The sequence below is a fragment of the Contarinia nasturtii genome, unplaced genomic scaffold (genome assembly GCF_009176525.2).
Source record: "Contarinia nasturtii isolate CC-2019 unplaced genomic scaffold, AAFC_CNas_1.1 Cnas_scaffold_350, whole genome shotgun sequence".
NCBI lineage: Eukaryota > Metazoa > Arthropoda > Insecta > Diptera > Cecidomyiidae > Contarinia > Contarinia nasturtii.
Window position 1 is genome coordinate 4,738,494 of NW_022197705.1, and position 25,555 is coordinate 4,764,048.

The 25,555-nt window shown below is 34.8% G+C and overlaps 1 protein-coding gene across 1 annotated transcript in view; it reads right to left on the reverse strand.

Annotated features, from left to right (window-relative positions):
• LOC116338270 (myb-like protein I) overlaps positions 1-25,555 on the reverse strand; it is a 71,056-nt gene that overhangs the window by 3,357 nt on the left and 42,144 nt on the right. Inside the window, exons 3-5 of the mRNA XM_031763402.1 lie at positions 14,047-14,210; positions 7,460-7,623; positions 7,252-7,370 (exon numbers count right to left, since the gene is read on the reverse strand). Of these exons, the coding sequence (XP_031619262.1) occupies positions 7,252-7,370; positions 7,460-7,623; positions 14,047-14,210 (447 nt within the window). The remainder of the gene's footprint in view (positions 1-7,251; positions 7,371-7,459; positions 7,624-14,046; positions 14,211-25,555) is intronic.

Here is a 25,555-nt window from a genome sequence, read left to right on the forward strand (position 1 = left end):
TGTTTATTCATATTATATGATGTTCAAGACGATACATGATGTTTAAGACCATATCTGGATAAGGAGTAGGATAAATTCACATCGTTTAAATTTAGAACGCAATATTATTGTCAATGAATCTGATACACACGGTTTACAATGTTTCAACTTTGGCTGAGCGTTCGCTGTGTGAAGAGCATCCATCCAACATCATTTTTCGAATTTTACAAGCACAATTTTATATTTTCAACTACACACTAATAAAGATTTTGAACTAATAACTCGTGGCACATTTTTTCTTTATTTGAAATAGTTGAGAAATGTAGGTCTATTCTCTACATGAATCATCCAAAGGGAAAAGTTTCGTTATTGTATGTTGAAGAATTGAAAAAAAAAGAAAAAAAAAAGAAAAATTGCTTGAAATCCTTATAACGCCAGATGTATTTGCCAGCGCCGTTGCAGAATTAAATCTACCTCGCATTTCGTGCAGTGTTCATAAGCGAAAAACGAAACCAAAAAATACCCATTTTGATTAGTGTACTTTCGACGTGATATTGACGGTATGCACTCAACAGTCGGTGTGATAGAAGGTACTTTTTTTTTCATCTCTCGCCTTCTCTCTTTCTTTCGGTAATTTCGTGATCCCCTACATCGATAACGTTTTGTGTGCTTATCGCTTTCATTTGAAGCACCAAAATGTACAGCAGTAACAGCAACAACAACATCAATTTTTCAACATTGAAGCAAAGAACATTGAAATTGCCAATAAAAGTTTTATGTGAATTCATTTGACAAAAGTCGAAACGCCACCTTTAAAACGTACAGTGTACAAGAGATGAAACAGGATAGGAAGCGGGAAAAACCCTATTATTACTGTTATTATATTCGATGAAAGATACATACATACACACTTACAATGCGAAAAATGTGAATGAACACACGAGGCACAGAGTGCTGAGTGAATGTAAAGCAATTGAAACGGAGACCAAGCAAAGGAAGCCAAGTGAGACGGAGATGAAGAAAAGAGGACTGCGAATGACTAGGTGCCCTTCACAATATGTCCTGACATTCTTTGCTTTGCACTCTGGTCTATCTTTTGATCAATTCCGTTTCGATGGTGCGCTTATTGTGTTTCTCACACCTTCTACACGTGTGTGTGTGTGTGACGCCAGTTTATAAGCATTTCCATTTCGATTTTCTAAAACGATGGATCGAACATCCGAACGTCTCTTTCGTTTCTCTGTGCCGCATAATAGCTACAATAATAATCATAATTTTTCATTCATAATTCCTCTGCAATCATGTCGTAAAATTTCCCGGTAGAAATTCGTTTCTTTTTGGGGTCTCATTCTGGATAATGGTCACAGCACCAGTAGCTGTAACATTCGAGCTAAAGTTTATTGATTGCAATGCCACAACATTGTCGTTGTCGACGACAACGACGGCAACGATTCTGCTATTGTTGTACTTGTGCTGTCAAGCGTTTGTCAGAAAATCGAGCGTATGATAAATACGGTAGATAAAATTTGTGGATGCTAAACACACAGCGAGACTAAAACACCGAACTTCCGGTGAACATTTTCGAAATGCAATAATTTTCTATTGTACCATTGTTTGTCGCACTTTTCAACGTGAATGGTACGCGCCGAGGGAGCTAGATACACAGAAAGAACAAGAACTTCAGGTTAAATTGGTAAACAAATGAAAACACCAACGGAAGTAACAATGAAATTCTAGTGTCCGTGTATTCGTCGAATAAATTCTAAATTACAGTAAGGTTTTCGGCTTTAACGCGATACACATACGCACATTCACGTATTAAAATCTAAACACACACTTCACATTTTCTACTTCTTTTTCGCAATAAAAAAAACGACAATGTTCCCGAATGACATGACATCAAAAGACACAATTTTATTTTCTATTTATTTTATTCGCCACAATACACACGGCAACATTGTATACCTTTAAATATGCACGTATTCAAATGGCTCATTCACTGCCTTGCATATAGAGAATGTAAGACAGACGGAGTGGATGACGGCACATTTCATTGCCAAAACTGACGTCGTTCAATGATACAATGTTGCTTAAAAGGATAGAACCACGTACCAAGCAGACGACAGAATGAGATGTTCAAGCTGTTCAACTTTAAAAAAAGATACACATACACAGCTTCATGAATGTAAGTGGAAGGTAACAATCATTTAAAAATCTATCCTCATCGTCTTGGTCATCTATGCATATTCAAAAAGTGGCTCATTTATTTGAAATTGGTTGGCTTGTGCATGTATTTGAATTTATTATCCCAAAAACAATGATAGGAGAGTGTGTCATGTTACGTCTCTGCCCGATTTATTTAAACACTATTTTCATTTCTAAATTAAAAGCGCTATTGTTTTGTGATGTTTCTGTTGTGTCTGCCGCATTCAAGTAATTTGACAGACACTATTTTTGGCATCCCTTTATTTTATTGAAAGGAACTTAAAAATAAAAATAAATCACGAAATCTAAAAAAACAATTTAAAAATGACTGATATAATAACGGATGTAAGAAGTAGTCAACTTAAATTGAGCGGCCCCAATGAGCTTTGTCTATTAAATATTTGAGCGTTATCGTTTGTGTTGACGGATTTTAAAAGAAGTTGGCATGACAAGCCCTGGGAATACATAGTGAAACAATCAAAACTGTATATTTACCCATCTGGTGCTTATACAATCGCGCATTTTCGGATGCATACAATGAATATCTTTTGTCGCTTGTCGTCAGCGGCGCACCTGTCTGGTGGTTTATTTACGTAGAAAAGCAAACCGCAACAGTTCACATGTATGGAATGTGTGAGGCGGATAGAGAGAATAAAGGAAACCATTGATTTTCGTTTCCATGTCAGATTTGTGCAAATAAAATACACACATAGACACAAATATGAATGTATCACACAAACTTGCAAACTACGTACGTATAGTATTTTCATTCACTCAAAATTACATGAATATCGTTTACAAATTGTGGCTTTCGAAATTTACGACAGGTGAAAGACTTTCACATAAGCAAGATACATGCGCTTCATGTTAATAGTACCAAACACTACACAGGCATACATACCGACTATACCAAAACTACCGCTTTTTACAATGCATTACATTGTATGATGTTTTATAAACGGAAGCTTTATTTGTCTGTGCGGCTAATTTTATGTATATAAATCGCATGATAAAACACTGGCGGCGATGCAAATACACATGAATACGCTTTAAATTAGGAATGACATGTTGACACTTATTCTATCTGAGCAAAAACAAACACACATACACGCTTATATGGTAGTTAGTACTTAGGGGAAAAAAAGATTCGTTTATGTGCATGAGTGAAGTGTAAACACCACTTTTTAAATGATGCATTGAAAAAGTCAAGGCCTTTAGAGGGAAAAAACCCCTAAACGAATAGTTGTGAACGTAACACAAACAGCAACTTAATTGCGGAACAAATATGTTGGTGCATGAGACATTGTCTGTTGACAGGGCGAAATATTTTGAGCGAATTTTATGTCATTCAAAGTAAGATATGCATGCCGAGGAAGACTACCTATTATCGTTTCTATATTGATTCAAATTCTGACATACACATAAAGAGAATGACTTTTCTATTTCTAGCTTTATGAATGATATTTTTATGCTCCATACCATCAATTTAATTTAATCTGTTTGAATCTCTCTCATTTTCTCTCTTTTTTTTTGCCGCTCATTGTAGCTGTTGTTCGCATTCAGATTTTTCTGACTGACGTTAGAATAATAGGCGAATCTGTTGCGGAAGATTGGTTTTCAGCTTTGCTTTGTGCGTGTGCTCATAAAAAAGGGGTTGCAAAAGAAAAGCATTTTCAATGTGAGAGATTATCTTTTTGGATGCGTAAGCAATTTCTCAATGGAACAAAGACGAATAGTCGGCTCAGTGTAGCGCCATGATAAAGCTCTTAAGCTTGACCATTTAATTTTTCAGCATTATTTCACACGTATAGATAGAGGTGTTTATGTTTCTAACCCCGAATCAAAACATTGGACGCGTGAACGGTTTTTTTGTCCTCTTTGCTTTCATTTATCAAGTGTTGTATGCGAGACGAACGATAATTTCAATCGATGCGTGTGCGTTTGTAAATATACACAACAAACCAAACAAAGCAAACCATTGGAGCGGCAAGTGCACGTTCTTCATAAATAACCCATTCTGTCGTAGAAAAAAATAGAACGCAAAATGTGTAATAAAACAAGTTTCTTATCGCTGTCGCCACCAAACAAAACAAGTCAAAGAGAAAATTTCGCTCCGATGCGTGACTAAGTTTGCATGTACCGCACACAAAAAAGGTGAAATTGCAGAAAAGGTAGAATAGAGAAGATCTAGGGAAATTCAACTTTCAAATGGCTTTTATTTTTTCGCTTGACCTACTCTAGGATAGAATTTCCTTTTTCGGTTTTGTAAAGCCCCATTGCTGTCACCATGGCCGCTGCTTGCACATTTCTCATTTACTTTTACAATTCATTTTTACCGTACCGTTTCTTCATCTTTGTGACATTGTGCGCTATATTTCATTACTTTTACCATGCTGCTTCAATAGATGATTGTTAGAGTCAAAGCACGAGATTGTAAAAGCAAATGTTAAATCACTAGCCAAAAACAGAAAAGAAGTAGAAAAGTTCATGTTTATTTTCTCTTTGTGTCTCTTTCGCTCGTTGGGACATTGAATTATAATGTGACATTGGATGGCTTAGTGCAACGGCAGCCGGATATTAAAACGAAAAGCATCAAGAATTATTTCTGAAAACTAAAGAAAAACAAATGAAACAATTGAAAACGACATTTGTCCGACACACGGAGAGTACTCTGTCTAACACGTTCGTTTATTTTGGACCAAATAAGCAGCAGTAGCTAGCCCGGAAAACGAAAAGCAATCAAAATTGCTTTGAGTAAAACTTCTAACGTCGGAAAAGGGAGAGGAAGAAACGAACTACCAAATGCATTCAATTTATATTTATGTGAACGTGAATTTCTCTGTTTTTGTGCGCGACGAGTTTGTTGTTTATGTTTTCAGTTCCCGCTGTTGTTTTGTGTCCATTAAATTAATTTCCTTCAGGTACACTTGTGCCTCTTTCGCTCGCTTTATGTGAGTCAATTGATTGCATTACAAACGTTTCTCACTGTTCGTTTGCCCCCGAATGAGAGATTTAAGGAGGGAGCGAAATGCTCACCGAAAATTACACACTTTTCTTTTGGCATTTCAACGCATTCATAAATTCGGTCGAAAGATGCTTGCAAAATAAAAATAGGAGTTACCGTGCTACATTTATTTTCGTACGCTCCAACATAGCGAAATAGAAAAGTGTGCACAGCAGGTGGTATGAAAACGCGTAGTATACCATTGCCCATCGCCAAAACAATAAACCGATAGGTGCGTAAATTACATAAATGAACGTAATAATGATATTGTAATAAAATGTCGACAGTAAAGAGATAACTTTTATTGCTTGCCTGTTAGATTAGAATGGGTCAAATGGCGGGCACGATGTACGTAAAGTGTTTGAATGTAGAAAAAAGCAGGAAATGAATTTTCGGCTACATGCACCGGTATGTAATCGAAGTTCAGCCATTGATTTAAAGTGGCAATTAGCAACAGATTAGAGTTGAATTCGTTCGATATTAATTTCGTTTGGCGAATCGTAACGGACACATCACAGCAGCTAAAACAGTCTAAACCACTTTGATTTGTGGTCATTTCAACTTGTGATACTTTGCACAAATACATATAAAGCTTTGAGGCTACAATTTCAAATGCGGTTGCTGTTAACAGCGATTGCATCTGCAATTAATAATGGGTTTACGCATATACAATACATATTTCGGACAGATCAAATATTCACACGAAAACACAATAGTTAGTTATGGATGTCCGCACTTTCCCTCTTCCTATTCCTCTCCCTTTCTCTTGTGTGAACGAAACAGAATCTGTTTCAAAGCTACAATTATATTGAACTTGTGGTATAGAGGATGTTCAAATTAACCAGATTAAATGACATACATAAGCAATAGCCAAATGCAGTTCGTGCGTTGCATTAAATTTTGCAATTTAGTTATAAATGTCTATCCAATTCTCTTCATTTGAATCGCAGATAATATGAATTCGACATTGTTCTCATAGCCACTGTTATTGTGATTATCTCGAAATATTCATAATTTGGCTACTGTAGTATTCCATCGCTTCGTGCTGCAGGTTAAATCACGTACTGATTACGACAATGCACAACTGTGTCAGGTGTAAATGAGCACATTTTTTATTCACATAAATTCAAATTACATTTTGTTCGTTTCATCGGTGCACAGAATTCGTGTTAGTCCTTCGTAGTTCCCTTTTTCGTGCGATTTGTTTTTTTTTTCATCTCTCTTAATGAATACATGTTTCTAAATGTCAGACCAGAAACTGATGTTATAATTTAATTTGTTTTGTTGTTCAATTTCAATCTGTTGGTGTACATAATGGGGTAGATATGCGATGAAATAATCGCTTAAAAGATAATTTTCATTTTTACCCATTAAAACCACAGAAATCAATTGTTTTTTATTCGAATTATCGTTGACCTCAACCTATTTTTATCTGCTCTTTTTCTATCTCCCTTTTTTGCAACATCTACACGTAACCTATAAAGAAAATGAAAGGTTAACTTAAGCTTACCAGTCATTATATTTCTCTCTTTCAAAGCCATTCAATTTGCTAAAAGTCAACCTTACACAAGGGAACTCTATGACTAATGGATGTGCTTTAAAAACTTTTCCCCAAATTCCATTTGCAAAATTAAATGGTTTTCAATTCTTTGAATGTTTTATTCGAATTGATTACTCTGATGAATGCATTCAACATTAAAGTGATTAGACCATACTGAGTTTCAAAAGTAAATGAACGTTCTTCGTTTGAGTATCGCTTCTGTTGAATTTGATAAATATATATTTTGGTTTCCATATACAGGTGAAGACTTAGATGATACTTTAGAACTTTTTGTTGTATTGCACAATACTTGATGATTTTTCGAATTTCATTTATAATACAATAAGAAATCCAAATCGATTATTCAAATTATATCCTATTGGTAATTGAAACTATTTCCTGTACATAGCCCCTGGGAACTTCTCAGTGGGAAGCTTCATGAACTATGCATCACTTCTTGAATGTGTTTTTCATTGGCATAATATTCAAAACATTTCTATTTCTAATTATGAATTCAACTTACCATTGATGCATTCGAAAAGCATATGCCTTTTCCATTGCATTGTGCATTCTCGCCACAATTATCCGATTTCACCGTAACCTTTAATCGTACACACTGTGGACCCCATAGTTCTGACACGACTGTTACATTGGAAATAAACCACACAAATACACAATTACTACGATTACAATGTAAAAACTAAGTGTGGTAATTAGAACCGAGTACATACCGATCAACAAATTAACACCTTCAGTTAGATCTTTGTCATAGAGTGTGACTAGTTTTTTGCCATCGACGATTAACGGTGTAATATCCAGTAAAATTCCCTCGGTTGCATCGCAATGCTCGTGGCCAGGGCGAGTCACTTGATATACAGCTGTTGCAACTCGATGTCTGCATGGGTGAAGTGAAAAAGAGAATATGAATGAAAATGTCTAAAATCTTTCAGTTTTTGCTTCTTCATATCAGATATAACAACTTTCATACAAAATGAACATTTTAAATGTAGAAAAATGGCTAAAATTAACAGTTTTCGAAAGAATCCACTTCAATTTAAATGGGTAAAAGCACGTGTTAAAACAAAAAACTAAAAACTCAATTAATTTGATGATATATATACCGAAAAAAATTGATGATTTCGAAAAAGTACCAACTTTTCAAGTGGAAACTGGCACAAGCCAAAAAAAATGGGCATTACTTTTTATTAAAATATTGCGATTGCATATAAATGAATAAAGTTTGTCGATTTTTATGAAATAAAACGAGAGTTTGTATATATTGAAATGTGTCGAAAAAAAATGATAAGAGTTTCATAGCGTACTGTTCGTAAATGTGTGCGCATACACTTCATTTCCCAATTTAATTTAACCGTTTATTTTTCAATCGTCGATATTTTTTTTCTACCTCTCCTGTTCCGTTTAAATTTTTCCCACTTTAGCGTGCATTGTTTTGGTTCATAATTTTTAAAGCCAAATGGAATAAAACATTGCATACTTTTGTTCGGATATATTTTCTCATATGAAGTGAATGTGTTTCATATTTGTATCGTCATCATCATCGTCGTTGTCGGTATGTCATAGTCCCTCAAGTGCTCATCAACAACAACAAAAAAACGGTGCTACTCACCGTATAAATTAAAATTGTTCCGAATTGGAAAAAAACAGTTGTTGTGAATGTGCATCAGAAGTGACGGATTTACAGTTGTATTGTTTCTGAGGCAAATATTGCAAATTGATTGATCCATTGTTATTCAATGTGAAAATCGAAACGAAATGTGCTTATTTAAAGAAACGAACGAGCTCATTGGCAAGCATTAAAGAGATGAATTGAATTGAAAATTGCGTTTTCCCGAAATTGCATGTGTTCTATTGTTGACGGTGGTGTGTGCGTGTGTACATTGATCCAATCCGATGAGGTTGATGTATCAATAAATATCGATATACATCGAAATATGCAGTGCGCTCACGTGCAACACATTTTGCTGATCGACGTTTCCGAGAGAAGGAAAGAGAGAGAGAACGAGATTATATGCACTGTTGCGTGGCTAATAATCGCAAAACTGAATTCACGTGAGACCAATTGCAGATAACATACATATACACTCAATATTCATCAATTTTTACATTGAAATGGCAATGGAATGAATGCTAAAGTGAGAGTATTATAAAGTGACCCTCATGAGTAATTTACGATTTTCGTGTCAGACACATTCACGCGGTTATCATCGTATTAGCTGTCAGCACGCGAGAGAGGGAGAATGACCGATGGTTTCGGATCGTATTCGAAAGAATATCGCAACTCTCTACCACTGTACGAACAGTGAAAGCAATGAGTATTGTGGATATTTTTATTTGTTTTGTCTTTCAAGCGAATACTAAAATTGAGACATGTGCTCAATATACTTGTAATTGCGATAGAACGAATCTGCCTTTGATGCCTCGTGATGAATACAAAATATGCCATACACCGAGCACACGTAATACGTGTATGCATTCCAACATTTGGATCTATTTTGTAATCTGTCTGCATTGATATATACAAGTCCCAATACAGTATTACCGCCGTCGGTGCTCTGCTAAAAGATCTGAACATTTTCGACAAAGATGTTAAAATTCAAATACCGTTTCAGTCCCTAGCCGATAATTATGAAATTGGAGTATTCATACAATTCGTCCATTTCACTCATTCCATGCCATTTTCGTTCACCTTCTTTTGAGCTTCGACTTCATTCTTTCTCCCATCCTCGTCATTTCTGTGGTAAAAATACTGCATACCGATGTGTCTTAACTGGGATTCGAATTCTTTTCGATCGAAATATGCTGTCATATCAGCAAAATTAATTATACTATATTTTGGCTTTATTTTGAAAAATGGTTCCCTATCGATTTGTGCCTACTTAGTCCATTCAACACGTTTCGCATTTTCGTCAATCGAAATCGGAATCAACAAGCTGCCAAAGATGACGTGGGCTCATTCTTCCGAGCGAAATCGTAGCCATTTTGCCGAAATTCCTATCAATTTTGATGACGAAAATCTCTTCGGTGTATTAATTGAATAGCACTTGAATATATTAATCGCCGCAATTTCAAGGATGATATAATTATCCATAGCACAGCCAAGAGAATTGTGTTTATCAAAGCAGACAGATTTACTTGCCATCGTCAAATGAACTGCACAAATATTTAATAAACATGACATTAAATGTGATGTTACTGTTGCAATCTAGACTGTAATTATATTAATGGTATGATTCGGTACAACAACCTAATCATGCGGCCAGCTTGGTGATGCGGTAAACATTTGATGGGTTAGTTAGTATTGTATTGCGTTTAAATGCGGTGACGATATGCACATGGCCACATCACAAGTTTTGATTTTTCAATTGTAACTGGAGAATCTGCAGTGTGACATATTTAAATGAAGTTATTTCATTACAAATTAAATAGCGGTCACTATTATATAATAGAAATAATTCACATTCTATTTCGAGATCAGTTTCCATATACAATTAATTGTATTTGACTTAACATAAGTTAGAAACATGACAAAATATATTTATTAACAAAACTTTCTGTATCCCACAGACTTGGTCATGTTTAATTAATTTTAAATGATTTTGGGCTCTTCATTTTCCTATTTAGCCGAGAATCGGATGTGTACTGTGTCAACATAGAAAACGGAGTAACGGAAAATAAACAATCGCTTGACAAATCGAGTGAGTACCTCATGAGACTTTTGGGCCAAAAGCTTTTTTTCCTTGTTTTCGAATAAAGCACTCCATCAGATTTGTTTGATGGCTTTTCACTTTTCATTTTAAGTATGGTATTTTGATGGCTTTGAAAATTACTTTTTCACTCCTTTCGAGAAGACTTCAAAAATATTCATGCTAATCCTAATTCCATCACACATTTATTCAATTGTCGGTTTTTCTTGCAAAATTGACAAAAAACAAAAAGACTCGAACACTCTGGGTTGGTGCTTCATTTTAAAAGAAGATTTTCCATCAGAGTTGCCATGACACCAAAATATGTCGCGACCACAAAAATACCATGTTTTCCTCGAACATGTAGCATTAAGTGTCACGTAAGTGTATACAAATGTTACTATTTATCTACATTGTGTTTTAAATGGCATGTTCATTGTCTACGTTTTCTAAATTGTGAGTGTGTCAATTTTTCGTGGCAGGGGAGTTTTTGTGGCACAAGAGCACAATTCACATACATTTTTAGCTTAAAAATGGTCATACAACACGTAAATTTGGCAACGAAGAGGGTATATGTGGAACGTTTGCTCAATTGTCGAACATGTGCTCAACGTGTTAAATGGCAAAGAGTTGAAACCAATTTAATGGATGTTCGATTATCATTATTATCCGCCTGCATCGAATGTGAATGTTGAAAATGAAAATCGTGGGTGCCACATAAATACACAAACACACACACACACACGGAATGACGAAGAATAGAAAGAAAAGCAATTCTTCAAGTGAAAAATAATGATGGCGTAAAATGAAAAACTTTTGAACCACGGCTGTTGAGTCGAGGTGCTGCTTTTGTCTCTCTGCTGAGTGAACACGTGCAAAACCATTCGCATTCACGCACGACCATGTGGCCTCTGAGCCTCAGACACACAATATGAAGGTCTTGCATGCGAAGTACATATACCGATTAATATGAATAATATTAACATGATGATAAATGCTAACCGCAACTCTCACAACATTATTATACATTTGGATCACATAATTCACGCCGACATTTTTTTCGGAACATTCATCGTTTTTTTTTTTTCACTTTTCTTACTCTCGAATGATCGCCTTTTTTCTCCATTCACATCTGGAACACGGTCGTTATGCCGTACGTGCATAAGTAATAAGGAGTTGGGATAGAAGCAAAGAGAGAAAGCGAGAGAGCGAATAAAGCATATATCGCTTGAAGCATATCGTTCACACATATATAAAAAAAATGGAAAATACATTTGAAAAAGTGGTGGCATAAATTGTTGAGCCATTATAATTTGTAACATAGAAATGAAAAATATTCCTTTGTTCTAAATAATAAAATGCCATTTCGTCGAGTGAAATACGAAAAAGTCCGCTTTGAAATTGCGATTAAGCGTATATCCCACGTATGTATGAGCAACAACGTTGATGATGACTAGCTTAAAAAGTTTTGTGTGGCATCGTTTTCGACTAACATACCGATTTTACAGAATCGCTTGCGATTTTATTGTTATTTCAAATGTAATAAGAATCTCTATTATCATCGTGTTATTCTTCTTTTGCGTATTCAATGCGCTCGGGGCATCGTTGGGATGAACGGTTTCCATTCTTTCAGCCGTAACCACATACATAATCAGGTGTCAGTTTGTGTGTGTGTGTCTTTTTTTCGTTCGTTCGCATGATAGCATGGAAGTGTGCGAGAGACATACACAAAAATGATAATAGTGTATGGTAAATGGAAAATTGTCGGTGCCGATGTTCTGAGACTTTCAGTAATAAAATGAAGAACGAGACGATATGGTGACTACTTTCTGATCATCCATACTTCTCGATGTAGCTGCATTGCATATATAATTTTGAATATTCCAAAAATGGTGTGCACGTTTTTCTCAATTTCATCATACACATATAGTACATTTTAAACATTTGTGATTTTCTTTTGTTTGTTTCGACTTCAATATTTTCGCTTATGAATGTTATACCCATTGGCTGATTTTCAAACCGGAGAATTGTTATAGTCAGATATTTTTACATTGGAACGTGTTTGATTTCACTTGAAAATGTTGCATCGCATCAATATTACAGCACTGCACAAAAAGGCAGCGATGAAGGAGAAAAAAAAATTATGGAAAAATAACCAAAAGTTTTAAAGATGAGAATCGATTACTGTATTCGTATAATGCAGCCATATTCGTCGATATGAAAAAATACCATCGAACAACCAAATGGAATGCTCTTTGTACATTTCATGTATGCAAACATGATTTTCTTAAAGCTTCTTTTGTTCATTGCCACGAATCTACGACACAATCTTAATATTCCGTTGCGAATTTTGAATTTTGATTCACAAGGATCAACGACATCCAAATTTACATTTCGATCTTTGGAACATACCATAAATTCCTTGGAACACACATGAACTCTTTGTTGAATATGCCATAAATTTACGATGTTCGGCTATTCTCTCTCACTCACTCTATCTTGCGGTTTTTCTTTGTCATGCTCCTTCATGCTTGCATTCAAAATGTTTGTTGCAAAAAAAGAACGTCAACTGAATAAAAATGCATTTGGTTTAGAGCATCCGATAAATAATAAAGTTTTCTGGCTTGATGCCATTGTCTCCTTTTCTGTGTGTCATTTGTTTTTGCGCGCATTGAATGTTCTTCCCAACTTTTATGTATTTTTGAAGATTATGTTGATTAAAATTTACATTCTCGTTGTTCGTTAAAATTCGCTATCCTCCCGGCTTGGTGGTTTGGAATTTTTTGTTGTTGTTGTTGTTTGAGAGGTTTTATTGATTTTCGAAAAAGCCACATAGAATTTTTGGCAGATTAAATGACTACCGAATGGCTCATGAATAAGCTGAATGGATGAAACGTGGATAGAAACATGGATGGCAAGAGTGGGAGAATGAAGAAAAACAGTGAACAGAATCTGCATTTTACAATTTATGATTGTCTACGTTCATAGCGATGAGGTGGATTTAGCATTCGATTAAACAATGTTTTTTAATATCCATCTGAACAAACACTAAAGCTAACCATTGTAAATCCAACATCTCTTCGCCTCGCTCGCATTAAAAAAAACTTACTTTACGAGCCATGTTTTTATGTGGCTGTATTCGCTAAAATAAATTACGAATCTCAGTTTTACAATAAATTGTATTGCAAAAAAGCGGGTAAAATATAAATGGAGATTTGCTGAAAATTGTTTCATTGAATGAAGTGTGAGCGTGATAGAGATTGAAAATAAGTGAGGATTCAGCATGAAAAATAGTTTTTTCGAATAAGCATGACGTTGGAAAACACCATATCGATATATATATTGCATAGATCGAATATACGAACGAACATCATTCAATTGAGAACTAACAACATGTTTCCTAAACAAATAAATCAGCCAGCCACAACATCAGCAATGCATACAATGTTCGGAATGTTGGTATTCATCATTCAGCTGAAGCACACACATAGCAAGAGAAGTTTTGCAAATGCCAAATGATGGCTTGTATGATTTGGTCAATATTGATTCAATACCAAAATGCCAGTTCGAGTAAACGAAAAGTTAGTTTTTGGAAAATGAAAAATGACACTTACCCATTATCAATGTTGTTGGCTGTGCTTGGATTCATATCGGCTGGCAATAATAGCGTATCGTCAATTTCAACGATAAGTACGTCTCCGGATTGAATTTCAGCTGCTCCTTCCCATGAAATAATCATTGGCATACAATCACCGCCGCCAGCGCAGTTTTCAGGCGTCTAAAATTGAGAGAGAGAGAGAGAGAAGAAAAACGGCCGGTGTTTGAGTAAAATCAAGTTATTTTCGTGTATGTTTTTTTTATCATAATTTTAACTTTTACGTTGTTGAAAACATCGTTTGTGTTGGTTTTTATCAAGTTTGCAATATGTAAATTGTTGGCAGTGCGATCACATTGAGTGAGAATAAGACATGCAGGAAAATGTTGGCATATCACACACGTCAACACTTATTTTTATCAGTGTTGTGCTGTGGCACAGGATGAGGCGTAAGCCTTTTTCGTTTGCCATATGCAAAAGAGAGCAGAAAAAAAGATTGACAACGGGAAAGTGTTTAAAAAAATTATTTCAAGTTGGCAGTCGCATCAATATGCGGTTGGTTCATTTTTTTATCATTCGAATGTTTTTCCATACTTCATCATGTTTCGATGTGATGAAAAGAGAAACACAAACATCCAGAGTGAGAGAGAGAGAGAGAGAAACCCGGGATGAAAGAAGAAGAAGACGCAGGAAAAATGTAAACCACAACTGCATAACACAACGTATTTACATATTTATAATTCCTATTTGCATGAACCACTTTTTCCACATCGTCTCTTTTCCTCTTCGACATGGTTTTTTCCCTCTCTTTTACTTGTTCTGGTTTAATCTGTTTCTCCAAGGGGCCTATAATCCAATGAACTACTATTTTGACGGGGATGCTCTCTATTTTTTTATATTTTCCGCTTCGTACACCGATGATTCGTTTTTTTTTTTTGTTTCGAAGTCATCCTCAATCAATATGAATGGTATACACACAATTGTGGTCTTTCAATGTTCATTTCATCTCTTGAATTTTCATAAATGCCAAAAGATGAAACATGCTTACTCAAGTGATTTTTCCCACTTTCGACATACCATTTTCTCAGTGTCTTCCCTGCTTCACATATTGTATTTTGCAGCATTGTAATCTGTCAAGACTGGAACACTATTCAGAAAAATTTATTGAAAATGTTTGTTTCTTTTACTATTTTTCCCCTCGTTATGCATTTTTCAGAAGATAAAAACCAGATACTTTATATTGCGTTTGTTTCGTTTTGCAATTCGTATTTTGTGTGTGTGGTTTTTCTCGTCGGTGTTTCCAGATCTTTTTTTCGCTTTCACCAAGCACAAACGATAAATAAGGAACGGCAAGAACGAAAGAGAGAAAATAAAACAGGAAGAACAAGCCAAATTTAAACAAAGTTAATATTGTCCAAATTTGTGCGCAAAGAACTTTATCCTCGCAACACCCATGTATCATACGCACACATACCGACTAATGTACCATGATCTATCCCTCTCTATCTCCTTGCCATTCTTCATCTTTATATCCTTGTCATCTCGCAGAGCTGCATTGTGTATGCCATTTTCAAAAAAAAAAAGATAAACCGAACTTATAATACAAACAAGTGAAGCGAATAACACACGAAAAAAAAACTTTTTGTTTTTGCTGGATTTTTCTCTTTCGCTCTCAGTTCTTTTTCCTTCGTGCTTTTTTTGCATTTCAACCGTTTTTATATTCAGTTATGCTAAGTAACAAAAGTTATACTGTATAGCAAAAGCCACTTCGCATAACAAAGAACATTTCATAAAATTATAGCGCGCGCAACCTTAAAAGCCAGAAAACAGTACCGCAACACAGAAATTCGAAAAGATATGTGTCTAAACAACACCAGCTTCGGCAATACCAGCTATGTGCAATACGAAAACGCAACATACCCAAATACTATAACATCATGGATCAATAATTACGGAGAAAAGGAGTGACAGAGAGAAAATTGAAAAAAAAGAACGAAAGTTTTTATTGCCGGTTTTTTTGTGAACAACAAAGTGTATTCAAAGTAGCAGAAAAGAAAGAAAAAAGGGGACGATGATGGCACAATACCGCTATCTCTTTTGGCAATGGTCGATGAAATAAAATACTATACAAAGCAATTTCGACGCAGAAACATTATTTATACGGTAAAAATTCCAAGGCCAATCGCATGCAGACAATATTCTTGTACGACTGAAGCATCGTCTGAAAAAACGGAACAAAACATGATGTGAAATTTTGCGTTTAGTTTTTATTTCTCGTTCGAATTCGCTCTTTTCCGTTTTATTTTCATTCATCTCAAGTTTTATAAGGCGACCAAATTCCCAACAATCACAAACATAACTTGCATGAAAACGGATGCAAAAATCACAAAAAAATTACCTTGAAAAAGTTAAATTGCGTCAGGCATGTATTATCATGAGATTTAACTTTTTCACGTTGATTATTATTCATCTGAATATGCGAGAGAAAAAACGATGAAAAGTTCATTTTTTATTGAATTCATTTTACATATATTTCATTTTTAGATAAATTATGTGCAAATTATTTGCGATGTGTTTAAAGATCCACGCTACTATTTTCTCTTTCTTTTTTTTTCTCTCTCTCCCTAAAACGGAAAATTTATAAATTCCGGTTTTATCACGTGGACGAAAGTTTGGCAGGCTGACGAAACGATTTTGGTGTCGTGAAAAGTCGACACGAAAATTTCAAAGTCTTAACTTGGAAGGCCTTCCGGAGTATGATGTATGGTTGGAAAGTCACTGGTCCATAGATTACAAAAAGCAACTGGCATTTGAAAAATCTACTCAAACCTGAAATTCAACCCTTAATCAAATCGATCAAGTTTTAATCTTTTGCCTAATCGTCACAGAAGATATTATATCATTATTATAGAAAAATTTTGTTTCTTTTAAGTCAATTTGAAATTTTACTTTTTCTTTTTCGAAAAATAATTCAAAACACTTTTTGGCCAACGTTTGATTACTTTATTATTATTATTGTTGGCGTATCAATTATTATAAGCATTGAGCTATTTCGTGTCACGACGTGTTATCAACGGATACGGACAGTCCAAGTTCGTCCGGGTTTCTTCGACTTTACTTCAAACTTTGGACACCATTTGCTAAGAGCGAAGCGAATTCGGGCGAACATAGTGATAGACTCGGACTCTCTTGCTCGAGTTTCAAAATTTTTCCAATGAAATATTTCATATGCGACAAAAACGAACACGAGCTCCAATTTTAATTTTGTTAGTTTCGAACGGATAAAAACAATCTCTGACTGGTCCGTTGACAACTCTGTTCCGTGATGCAAATATTCCTTGGCATTATTACAAGAATTCGGAAACGTAAAAGGAATTTCTGATTTGCGTAAAACCAAAATTTGTATTGATGCAAGTGGTTTAAAAATGTTGTTTGATCAAAAGAAGTTATTCCGACGTTTAAAATTTTAAAGAGCAAACCTCCAATAAATACGGAGCCGAAAAAAACAGAGAAACTTCAGTTTATTTTGAGAATTCGCCACAGAACACAATCTAATTGAACTAAACAAGATGGCGTTCTTCCGCAATTTACTTTTGTTCGTTGTAGTCGTTTTGGTGATAACTGCGTTAAGAAGATTCAATAAGAACTCAAATCATTTTTTTAAAATTTGTCTATATGTTTCATTCACATGAAATTATTAAATTATTTTGATGTTGTCTGATGCTGGCAAAAAGAATATATATCTGGGTATGGTCATGAAATCCAAAATGAAACGAATTATTTGATATTAAAACTTCGAATGTATTTAGTCAGTTTACTACAACAAATGGCAAGCATGGACGTACAAGGAATGTATGTGTCTCCAATTATAACTTTCTTATTTTTATAGAATTTTTATCATTTTTTTATCTTACACAGAATCAACTACTGTACGGTATTAGAGTAAGTTTATATGAATCAATCTGTTTGTTCTAAGTTTGCAGCATTAGTATATTAACGAAAAATTACCACATATATATTACAACCTTACATAATTTTGTTCTATGTTTATACAGACAAAATATGGACCAACTTCAATAGTAAGTAGACTTTTTGTTAAAAACATCCATCAATTTAAAATAATTTCATTATCATAAAAAATGCTAGTCAAGTATTAGTACAAGCAGTGACGGAAAGAATAAGTCAAATGCAGAGAGGCAAAGGAGGCAAGGGGCAAAATGAAGAAGCACTAATAAACGGAATTTAATTGAATATCATTGTCATTTAAACACTTGTTGATGACTCATGATGAGAGATTATCAACAAGTGTTTCAAATGGAAATGATAAGAAGACTTTTAATTTATTTGGTTTGACCTTCGAAAAAAAAACAGAGTTATTTTTAAGCAAATTTTTACTTTGTAATCACAATATTTGATGTAATCGTAAATGTAAAATTCAAAAATTTACCAGACAAAAAATACATTCACAGTTACCTGCCAGTTTATTTTCTCCACATGATTTAAGTAGATGTGAAAATAAAATAAATAAACTTCTTATCTTACCTTACAAGTTATCAAATACACGGTATTAAGAAAAAACACGGGAAATATTCGATTCAACCATTTTTTTAAATTCACCTCTATTGGGTTTTTTGTTTGATTTGCAAATACCCTAACTCCTATGTATGTAACTAAATGCCAATGAAATAAGCACAATATGTAACCATTCACATTGATCGGCGACTTTTAAATTCCCTTCTATAAATGAAAATAAATGAAGCCATTTCAGAGTGTTCTGTTGAAAGATATTAAGTATGTTTTATTCATAAATTTCATATGGATGCTGAGTACTAAATTCAAGATGTTTTTATTATTAATTTTGATTTTCTACATATTTTCATTTTAATTCGGTTTCTTTTTAAATAGATTCATTATACTTTCGATTCATATTTATTAAGTAGACATTAACAGTATTAATAGCAATCATATTTTGTTCAATATATTCATATTTAATTCTCGTCCAAAACTCATACATTATTACGCAGTTGGAGCTGCGAGAAATGCGAAAAATTTGGATTTTTGTATGGAAGCTATGCCTGTATGATATCGTAATGAGCTGAAACTTTGCACAACTTATTTTTATCACACAACGACGAACTTTTCCGCACGGTGGTACTCACAGAAAAATTTCCGGATATTTCGAACCCAGAAATCGGTTTAAATCACAGCGGAATGATTTCTGGGTTCAAAAGATCAGAAAATCCGAAAAACCGGATAACACTTAAATTTGAGACTTTCAATGAGACTTGAATCTGTATTTTAACGTTCAACTATCATCTTACGCATTTCTTTCACAGTTTATTTATATAAAGAAAACTGGAAAAATCTTCAAATCGATTTTTCTCGCTTTTCCGATGGGAAATCGAAAAAAATAACGAATATTTGGACCACGAGTGCTCAACTTCTAGAACATTTTGGGTCAGGTCGAATCCACCTATTCCACAAGATTCATGTCCAGATCATTTCTCCTCGTTCACTCTCTTACGATATCATATGGGGATATTATGAGAAGTAAACGGGATGACATGAGCTGGAAGTCGGTCTTGACCCATTTTGGGTCAGGTCGGATCCACCTACTCCACAAGATCCACTACTCATAATATCATCCCGTTCTCTTCTCATAATATTCCCATATGATATCGTATGAGAGTGAGCGAGGAGAAATGATCTGGACATGAATCTTGTGCAATAGGTGGATCCGACCTGACCCAAAATGTTCTAGAAGTTGAGCACTCGTGGTCCACTCCCTTTATAGGGCCCCAATGGAGGTACCAAATTTTCGTTATTTTTCTCGATTTCCCATCGGAAAAGCGAGAAAAATCGATTTGAAGATTTTTCCAGTTTTCTCTATATAAATAAACTGTGAGAGAAATTCTTAAGATGATAGTTGAACGTTGAAATACAGATTCAAGTCTCATTGAAAGTCTCAAATTTAAGTGTTATCCGGTTTTTCGGATTTTCTGATCTTTTGAACCCAGAAATCATTCCGCTGTGATTTAAACCGATTTCTGGGTTCGAAATATCCGGAAATTTTTCTGTGAGTAGTTGCGTATTTTATTAAGCAAGTTCCAAATAACATTTGTCCGATTTTTCAAGACTTTCGAGCGGCATAAAGTTCGAGACCAAAAAATATGTTCAAACCTTGGCATCGAAATATTCTTTAATTTAATAGCAGAAGTATTCGCAAAAGATTTTTCACACTTTCACTGCGAAATCGTCCTTATTAGGACATGTAAACAAGTATAATGTTTTTATTGCGCATCAACAGAATTCACAACGAATCAAAATGAAAAACATCATTATCAAGAATATTCTCGAATTCATTCATAAATATATGCATGAAAATAAGCTGAATACTTGATGCATATCATATAATGCGAATACAAATTAAAATAAAATGCAAAACATGATGGAATATAAAACAATATATTTATTGAACTTTCGTATGATTGGCAAAATATCGATATTTATTTATTTAACTGTTTAGGAGAAACAGTTCAATTCAAAATAAACCAGCAGCTCATCAAAATGGCCACATGGAAAGGCTATTTATTCATTTGCATCACGTTTGATAATTTCATGTGTATGGTTTAAATTGTAATAATCAATAAAAATATTCATAATTTCATGGTACAGGCTTTTGTTTCTGCGCTGCATTTAATTTAGCTTGTAAAAAATGTCATCGATTAAAATGGCGATCCAAGCGTATCACCCAAATGTGCAGAGTTCTTTTTTCGCGGAGCCAAATGGTGAAATGATTTTTGAAATTCGCTACATAAAATAGTCGAAAAGCATTAAAAATTAATAATTTTTCTTGGAAAGTCTAAAAAAGTCTTTTAAAAATAATCATTCTTGGTTCATCCAGTGTGTTTGCTTAAGCGTGGGAAGTTAAATGCGAATGAGACAGATAGGTTCTATAAATTGCTACCACCAATGAATATAATTCTATTCAAACGTATTCAAAAGTTAAATTTAACTTTGAAACGAGACACAAATTATGAATGCGCATTTGCTAAACACTGAACATCACCTGAACATTTCCAATGGCGTGGGATAATGTACGCCTATAGTAAACCACTCAAGATAATTAAGAAACAATGGCAATATATCAAGGCATTGCGATACGACGATGATGCAGCTGTAATAGGAGGGGCAACAAGCTAAAAGTTATGTTTTCTTGATAAGCGAAGTCTACTGAAGATCAACGCGACGGAGTTTTTATCGCACCGCTCACAACCCATAACACATTGGCATGTTTCATTCAACTTCGATGGATTACGTACGATACATGTATAAATAGACACGCAATGCCTGAGTCTATTATTTATCACGTAAAAGTCTATCAATTCATAATAATTGAATGATTTATAAATACGACATTTTTTTGGATGAAAGCGCTCTTGATATAATATCATTCGGGTATATGTTCTAGGTTGTACTTCCCTTGGTTCGTTCTTTTTTCGGCTTTCACAACAGAAAACAGTAAAGTCTGTCTAAACCGCAGTACTTATTTTGAAACTGTGTTTGTGTGTGAGTGTATTTATTCCAACGGCTTATTCTCATGTTTGTTTATCGTTTGAGAGCGAGTGTACACATACATCGATCTTTTTATCCGACACTCTTATAGAACATGGCATTAATGCTGCTATAACGAAATCACTAAAATGAAAAATTTTGCGATGTTATCTCATTTCTTCATAGTGCTGTTCAAACACACATCTCCTTTATTCATCATTTTTGATTTTTTTTCGCCATGAAACCACCTCAAAGCAGACATCTTATAACTTAAAAGTTTTGTATGTGATTCCTTTTCATTGAATTTTTTAGCTTCTTCTTATTCTTGTTCTTTTGATAAGAAAAAGTTAGAAAAACGATGCAGAATGAGATTTTGTTCGTCTCTCTCTCTCTCTTCGTACGATGAAACATATTTTACGTGTGTGGGGGAAGTGGTTTCATTGAGCCAAAAAACCAACTTTGGCCAAATTGATAAATGTCAGACAAGAGAAATGCTCACATGCGAAGCGTAGTTGTATACGCTAAATAAGTATTTTGATCGCTTGAGCTTGGTGTAATCTCTTTTTTCATCCTCTTGATTTCATTTCGATTCAGCGAAAAACCGAAAGAAAAAGCGACCAAACAAGAATAAGGGGGCGAAACATTGTTTATTTACACACCATGAAACACTCATGAATAATAATAAAAATTCATTTTTTTTTCGACAAGAAATTGTAACAATAAAAGTTCTTATGAAATTTTGTGTCATTTATTACAAAAACGAGGCAATCGCGAGGCGTGTGTGTTTGCAAAATGCGCGGCACATAGTTTTCAAAACTATTTCCGTGTGCCATAATCATATGCCATTGAACAGAAGGAAGTCAAAGCGAAAACAAACTCGATTTTCTTACTTTTAATTAAACGATCAAAACTTCGACAAGAGCGCACACATGATGCAACCGAATATACTATTATTACAACACTGAGTGTGTCTTACATGTTTAATGTGCACGCTTTGTGCATGCACAGATATTAAAATGACAATCCGATCTTCAGTTTTTGTTTAATAAATTTCGACTCCGGAATATGAAATTGATGTCGTTTGTGTGCCGTTGTTTTTCTCTTCTCTTTTGTCAGCTACAAGTTTAGCATGAAGAATGATGAAAAAGATGTGTACGACTGGTTTTATATCTCTGTGTCTTTTTTCTTCAGAAAATGAGAATGACAGCAATACATTATGCAAATATGATTAACATTGCCTTTTAGTGTGTTTCTCCCCATCTACCCCGCTATCGTTCTTTCTACATTTCATTCTTTGTGTGTCTGTGCTCATCTTTATTCTGTGTTTGTCAACGTTTTGATTGGTAAAAACAGACACGAGCACTGCAATCAGTTCGTTGTACAAACATACACAAAGAGAATGCACTCAAAAAGTGTGCTACAGCGTGTGAAAGAACAAAAATGTAATAACCGAATTCGGGTACATTTTTCTTGCTCGGATATACGAGCTACTTTTCGCTCTTTGCATCTGTGTTGCCGTTTTTTTACTCTGACAAAACATTCATTATAGCTTTGAAATCAGCTTATGTCGGCGACAACGACAGCGCATTGCTTTTTAAGTCACACACTGTTCGTTTTTTTGTTGTTGTCACTTATTGGGGTCGTTAGTTAATAAATGATACACATTTTGAATATTGAATCTGTTTGCCTAATGCACGTCCACCGAGAGTGCACGCAATGAAAATACAGGCAAGCGAAGCTACATTGCAATATATTCGTGAATTCTCTGTTTCCTCCATCTGGTTCCATTTTTGGCTGCCTTTACAATTTTCCGCTTACCCCCGCTCTGCCGTTTTCTCTTCTCTCTCAAGGCGTGTATGGTTTTTTTTTTTCAATCATTCGTACCCCTGTATTTGCCATCCTACAAGCGATTTGAAAACTTGCAAACTATATACACATCGTTTTGCGTTTGTTCATTTCTGATTCGAGTTCGTTTAGAATGCAAAAAGCATGCTGTTGAACGGCAAAAATGTTAACAATATAAACGCCGAAAAAAACGAATCTACACAAAACACCGAACCATTTCCAATGAAATAATAATAGCAAAAGAGTCGTGAAGAGAAAGCAAAATGTGTGTGTGTTTTTATTTTGTGCTGAATGAAAAATGGTTTATTGAAATTTCTTTTGTCGTTTCTGTCATCATCATCATCAAGACAAGCCGTCTATTACATGTGTGTATGTGGGTACTGTATGCATTCCGTCCTTGTTTGCAAAACACCAATCGAAACAAAGAAAGCGAGAGAGAGAGAGAGAAGATGGAGTAAATGGGAGAGAAAGGCATGAAAATCAATTGATATGAATAAAGAACGTGGGGAATTGAAAAATCTCGTTTCCTTCAAATTGAGAATAAAGAGAAAAAGAAAGGATGAAAAGGGGAAAGCAATGCAAGAGAAATGGAAAAATTGATAACAAGAGGAAGATTGAGACTGTTGGTTGCATTGGTTTAGCTGAAAAATATTGTGGCATTTTGCAAGTGCTGCGTCGTAAACCACTTAGAAATTTTCGATTTCGAAAGTGTTTGTTTGCTTAGACATACAATGAATACCAGATAGATGAAGTTTGCAGTTGCGTTATGTTTACGCTGCGGTTTTGATCATTTTATTTACGAAGATGACGCACACGACACACAATATTATATACAAACTTAAAGTATGTGTGCGAATCGAAGACGATAAGCGTAAACGAATTGAAATTTGAAGAAAAAAGAAGGGAGCGAGAGCGAGAGATTGAGATTGAACAAGAGAAAGTTGTGGGAAATTATTTGCCATGAGCCGAGCATAACGTTCATATGGTATATGGTAACATTAATCATAAAGTGCATCCATCAAACGCTTCGATTTGGTTAAAGTTTTCGGTTTGTCTTTTGCAAATAGAAAACTCACTTTGAAAATAGCACGCTAGACTATAGCACTTTGATACGTATACGTATATAGTCGCGTAGTTCATCTGCACTATCGTGCACCACACAGTTCAGATCGATAAGCTTGAAAGCGCTCCGACGACATGTTTTATTCACATTATATCACATAAATAGGTTATCTATGTATGTGTGCGGGTGTCCCCGAGACATTTTGTGCAAGTAGTGAAAAAGTAGCATGGAAATTTGCTTTTTGAAGATGATCACAGATTTATGCACAAATATTGTTAACGCGAACGCGCAAAAAGAGCGTAAAAACACACACAACACAGCTATGAATCTCTTCGCATCAAAAAATCTCATAAATAATATATTTTTCCAGTGGAAAGTGAAAAAAAGAGAGTACGTTTCGATTTTGCAATTATATGAATCGAGACGTGTTTGTTGCATTTTTTGTTTGCATTTGTGTGAACTCATCTCGTTTGCCATCGACAGCGTTTGCCACCGTTTCGTGTAGTGTATAAATAGTTACACAGCATTATTAGCTCATCTCCTTCGGCAACCAGCCACCAATTTACATTTTTTTGCTGAAAACAACAAGGACCGATAGCTAATGCAATATTCTTGCAATTTACTTTAAGTTGAGTGGTCGACATTTTTTTCCTTGCTTGTGCTCGTCGCCCGCTTTGGCAATGCGCGTTGTTTACATAATGCCATATAAGAGCAACGAACACCAAACATTTAAAATGCATTAGTTCAAATATACTGAATCTACGACAAAATCCAAACGGTAAATACGATTTATCATCATTCAACAGAGTGACAGTGTCAACTTGACGGCAAATAGAAAAACGGAATACGGCTTCGATACACTATGTATATATATATATGTTTCAAATGAATGTTTTCATTTGATTCATGTTCATGTTGTCACATTCATTTGTACAAATGGAAATTATAATGTGCTCGCTCAATTGCAGTACACGTTCACATTGGATGTTTGATCAATGCCATGCCACTCCCCCAATTTCCTCTCTCTCTCTCTCTCTCTCTCTCTCTCTCTCTCTCTCTCTCTCTC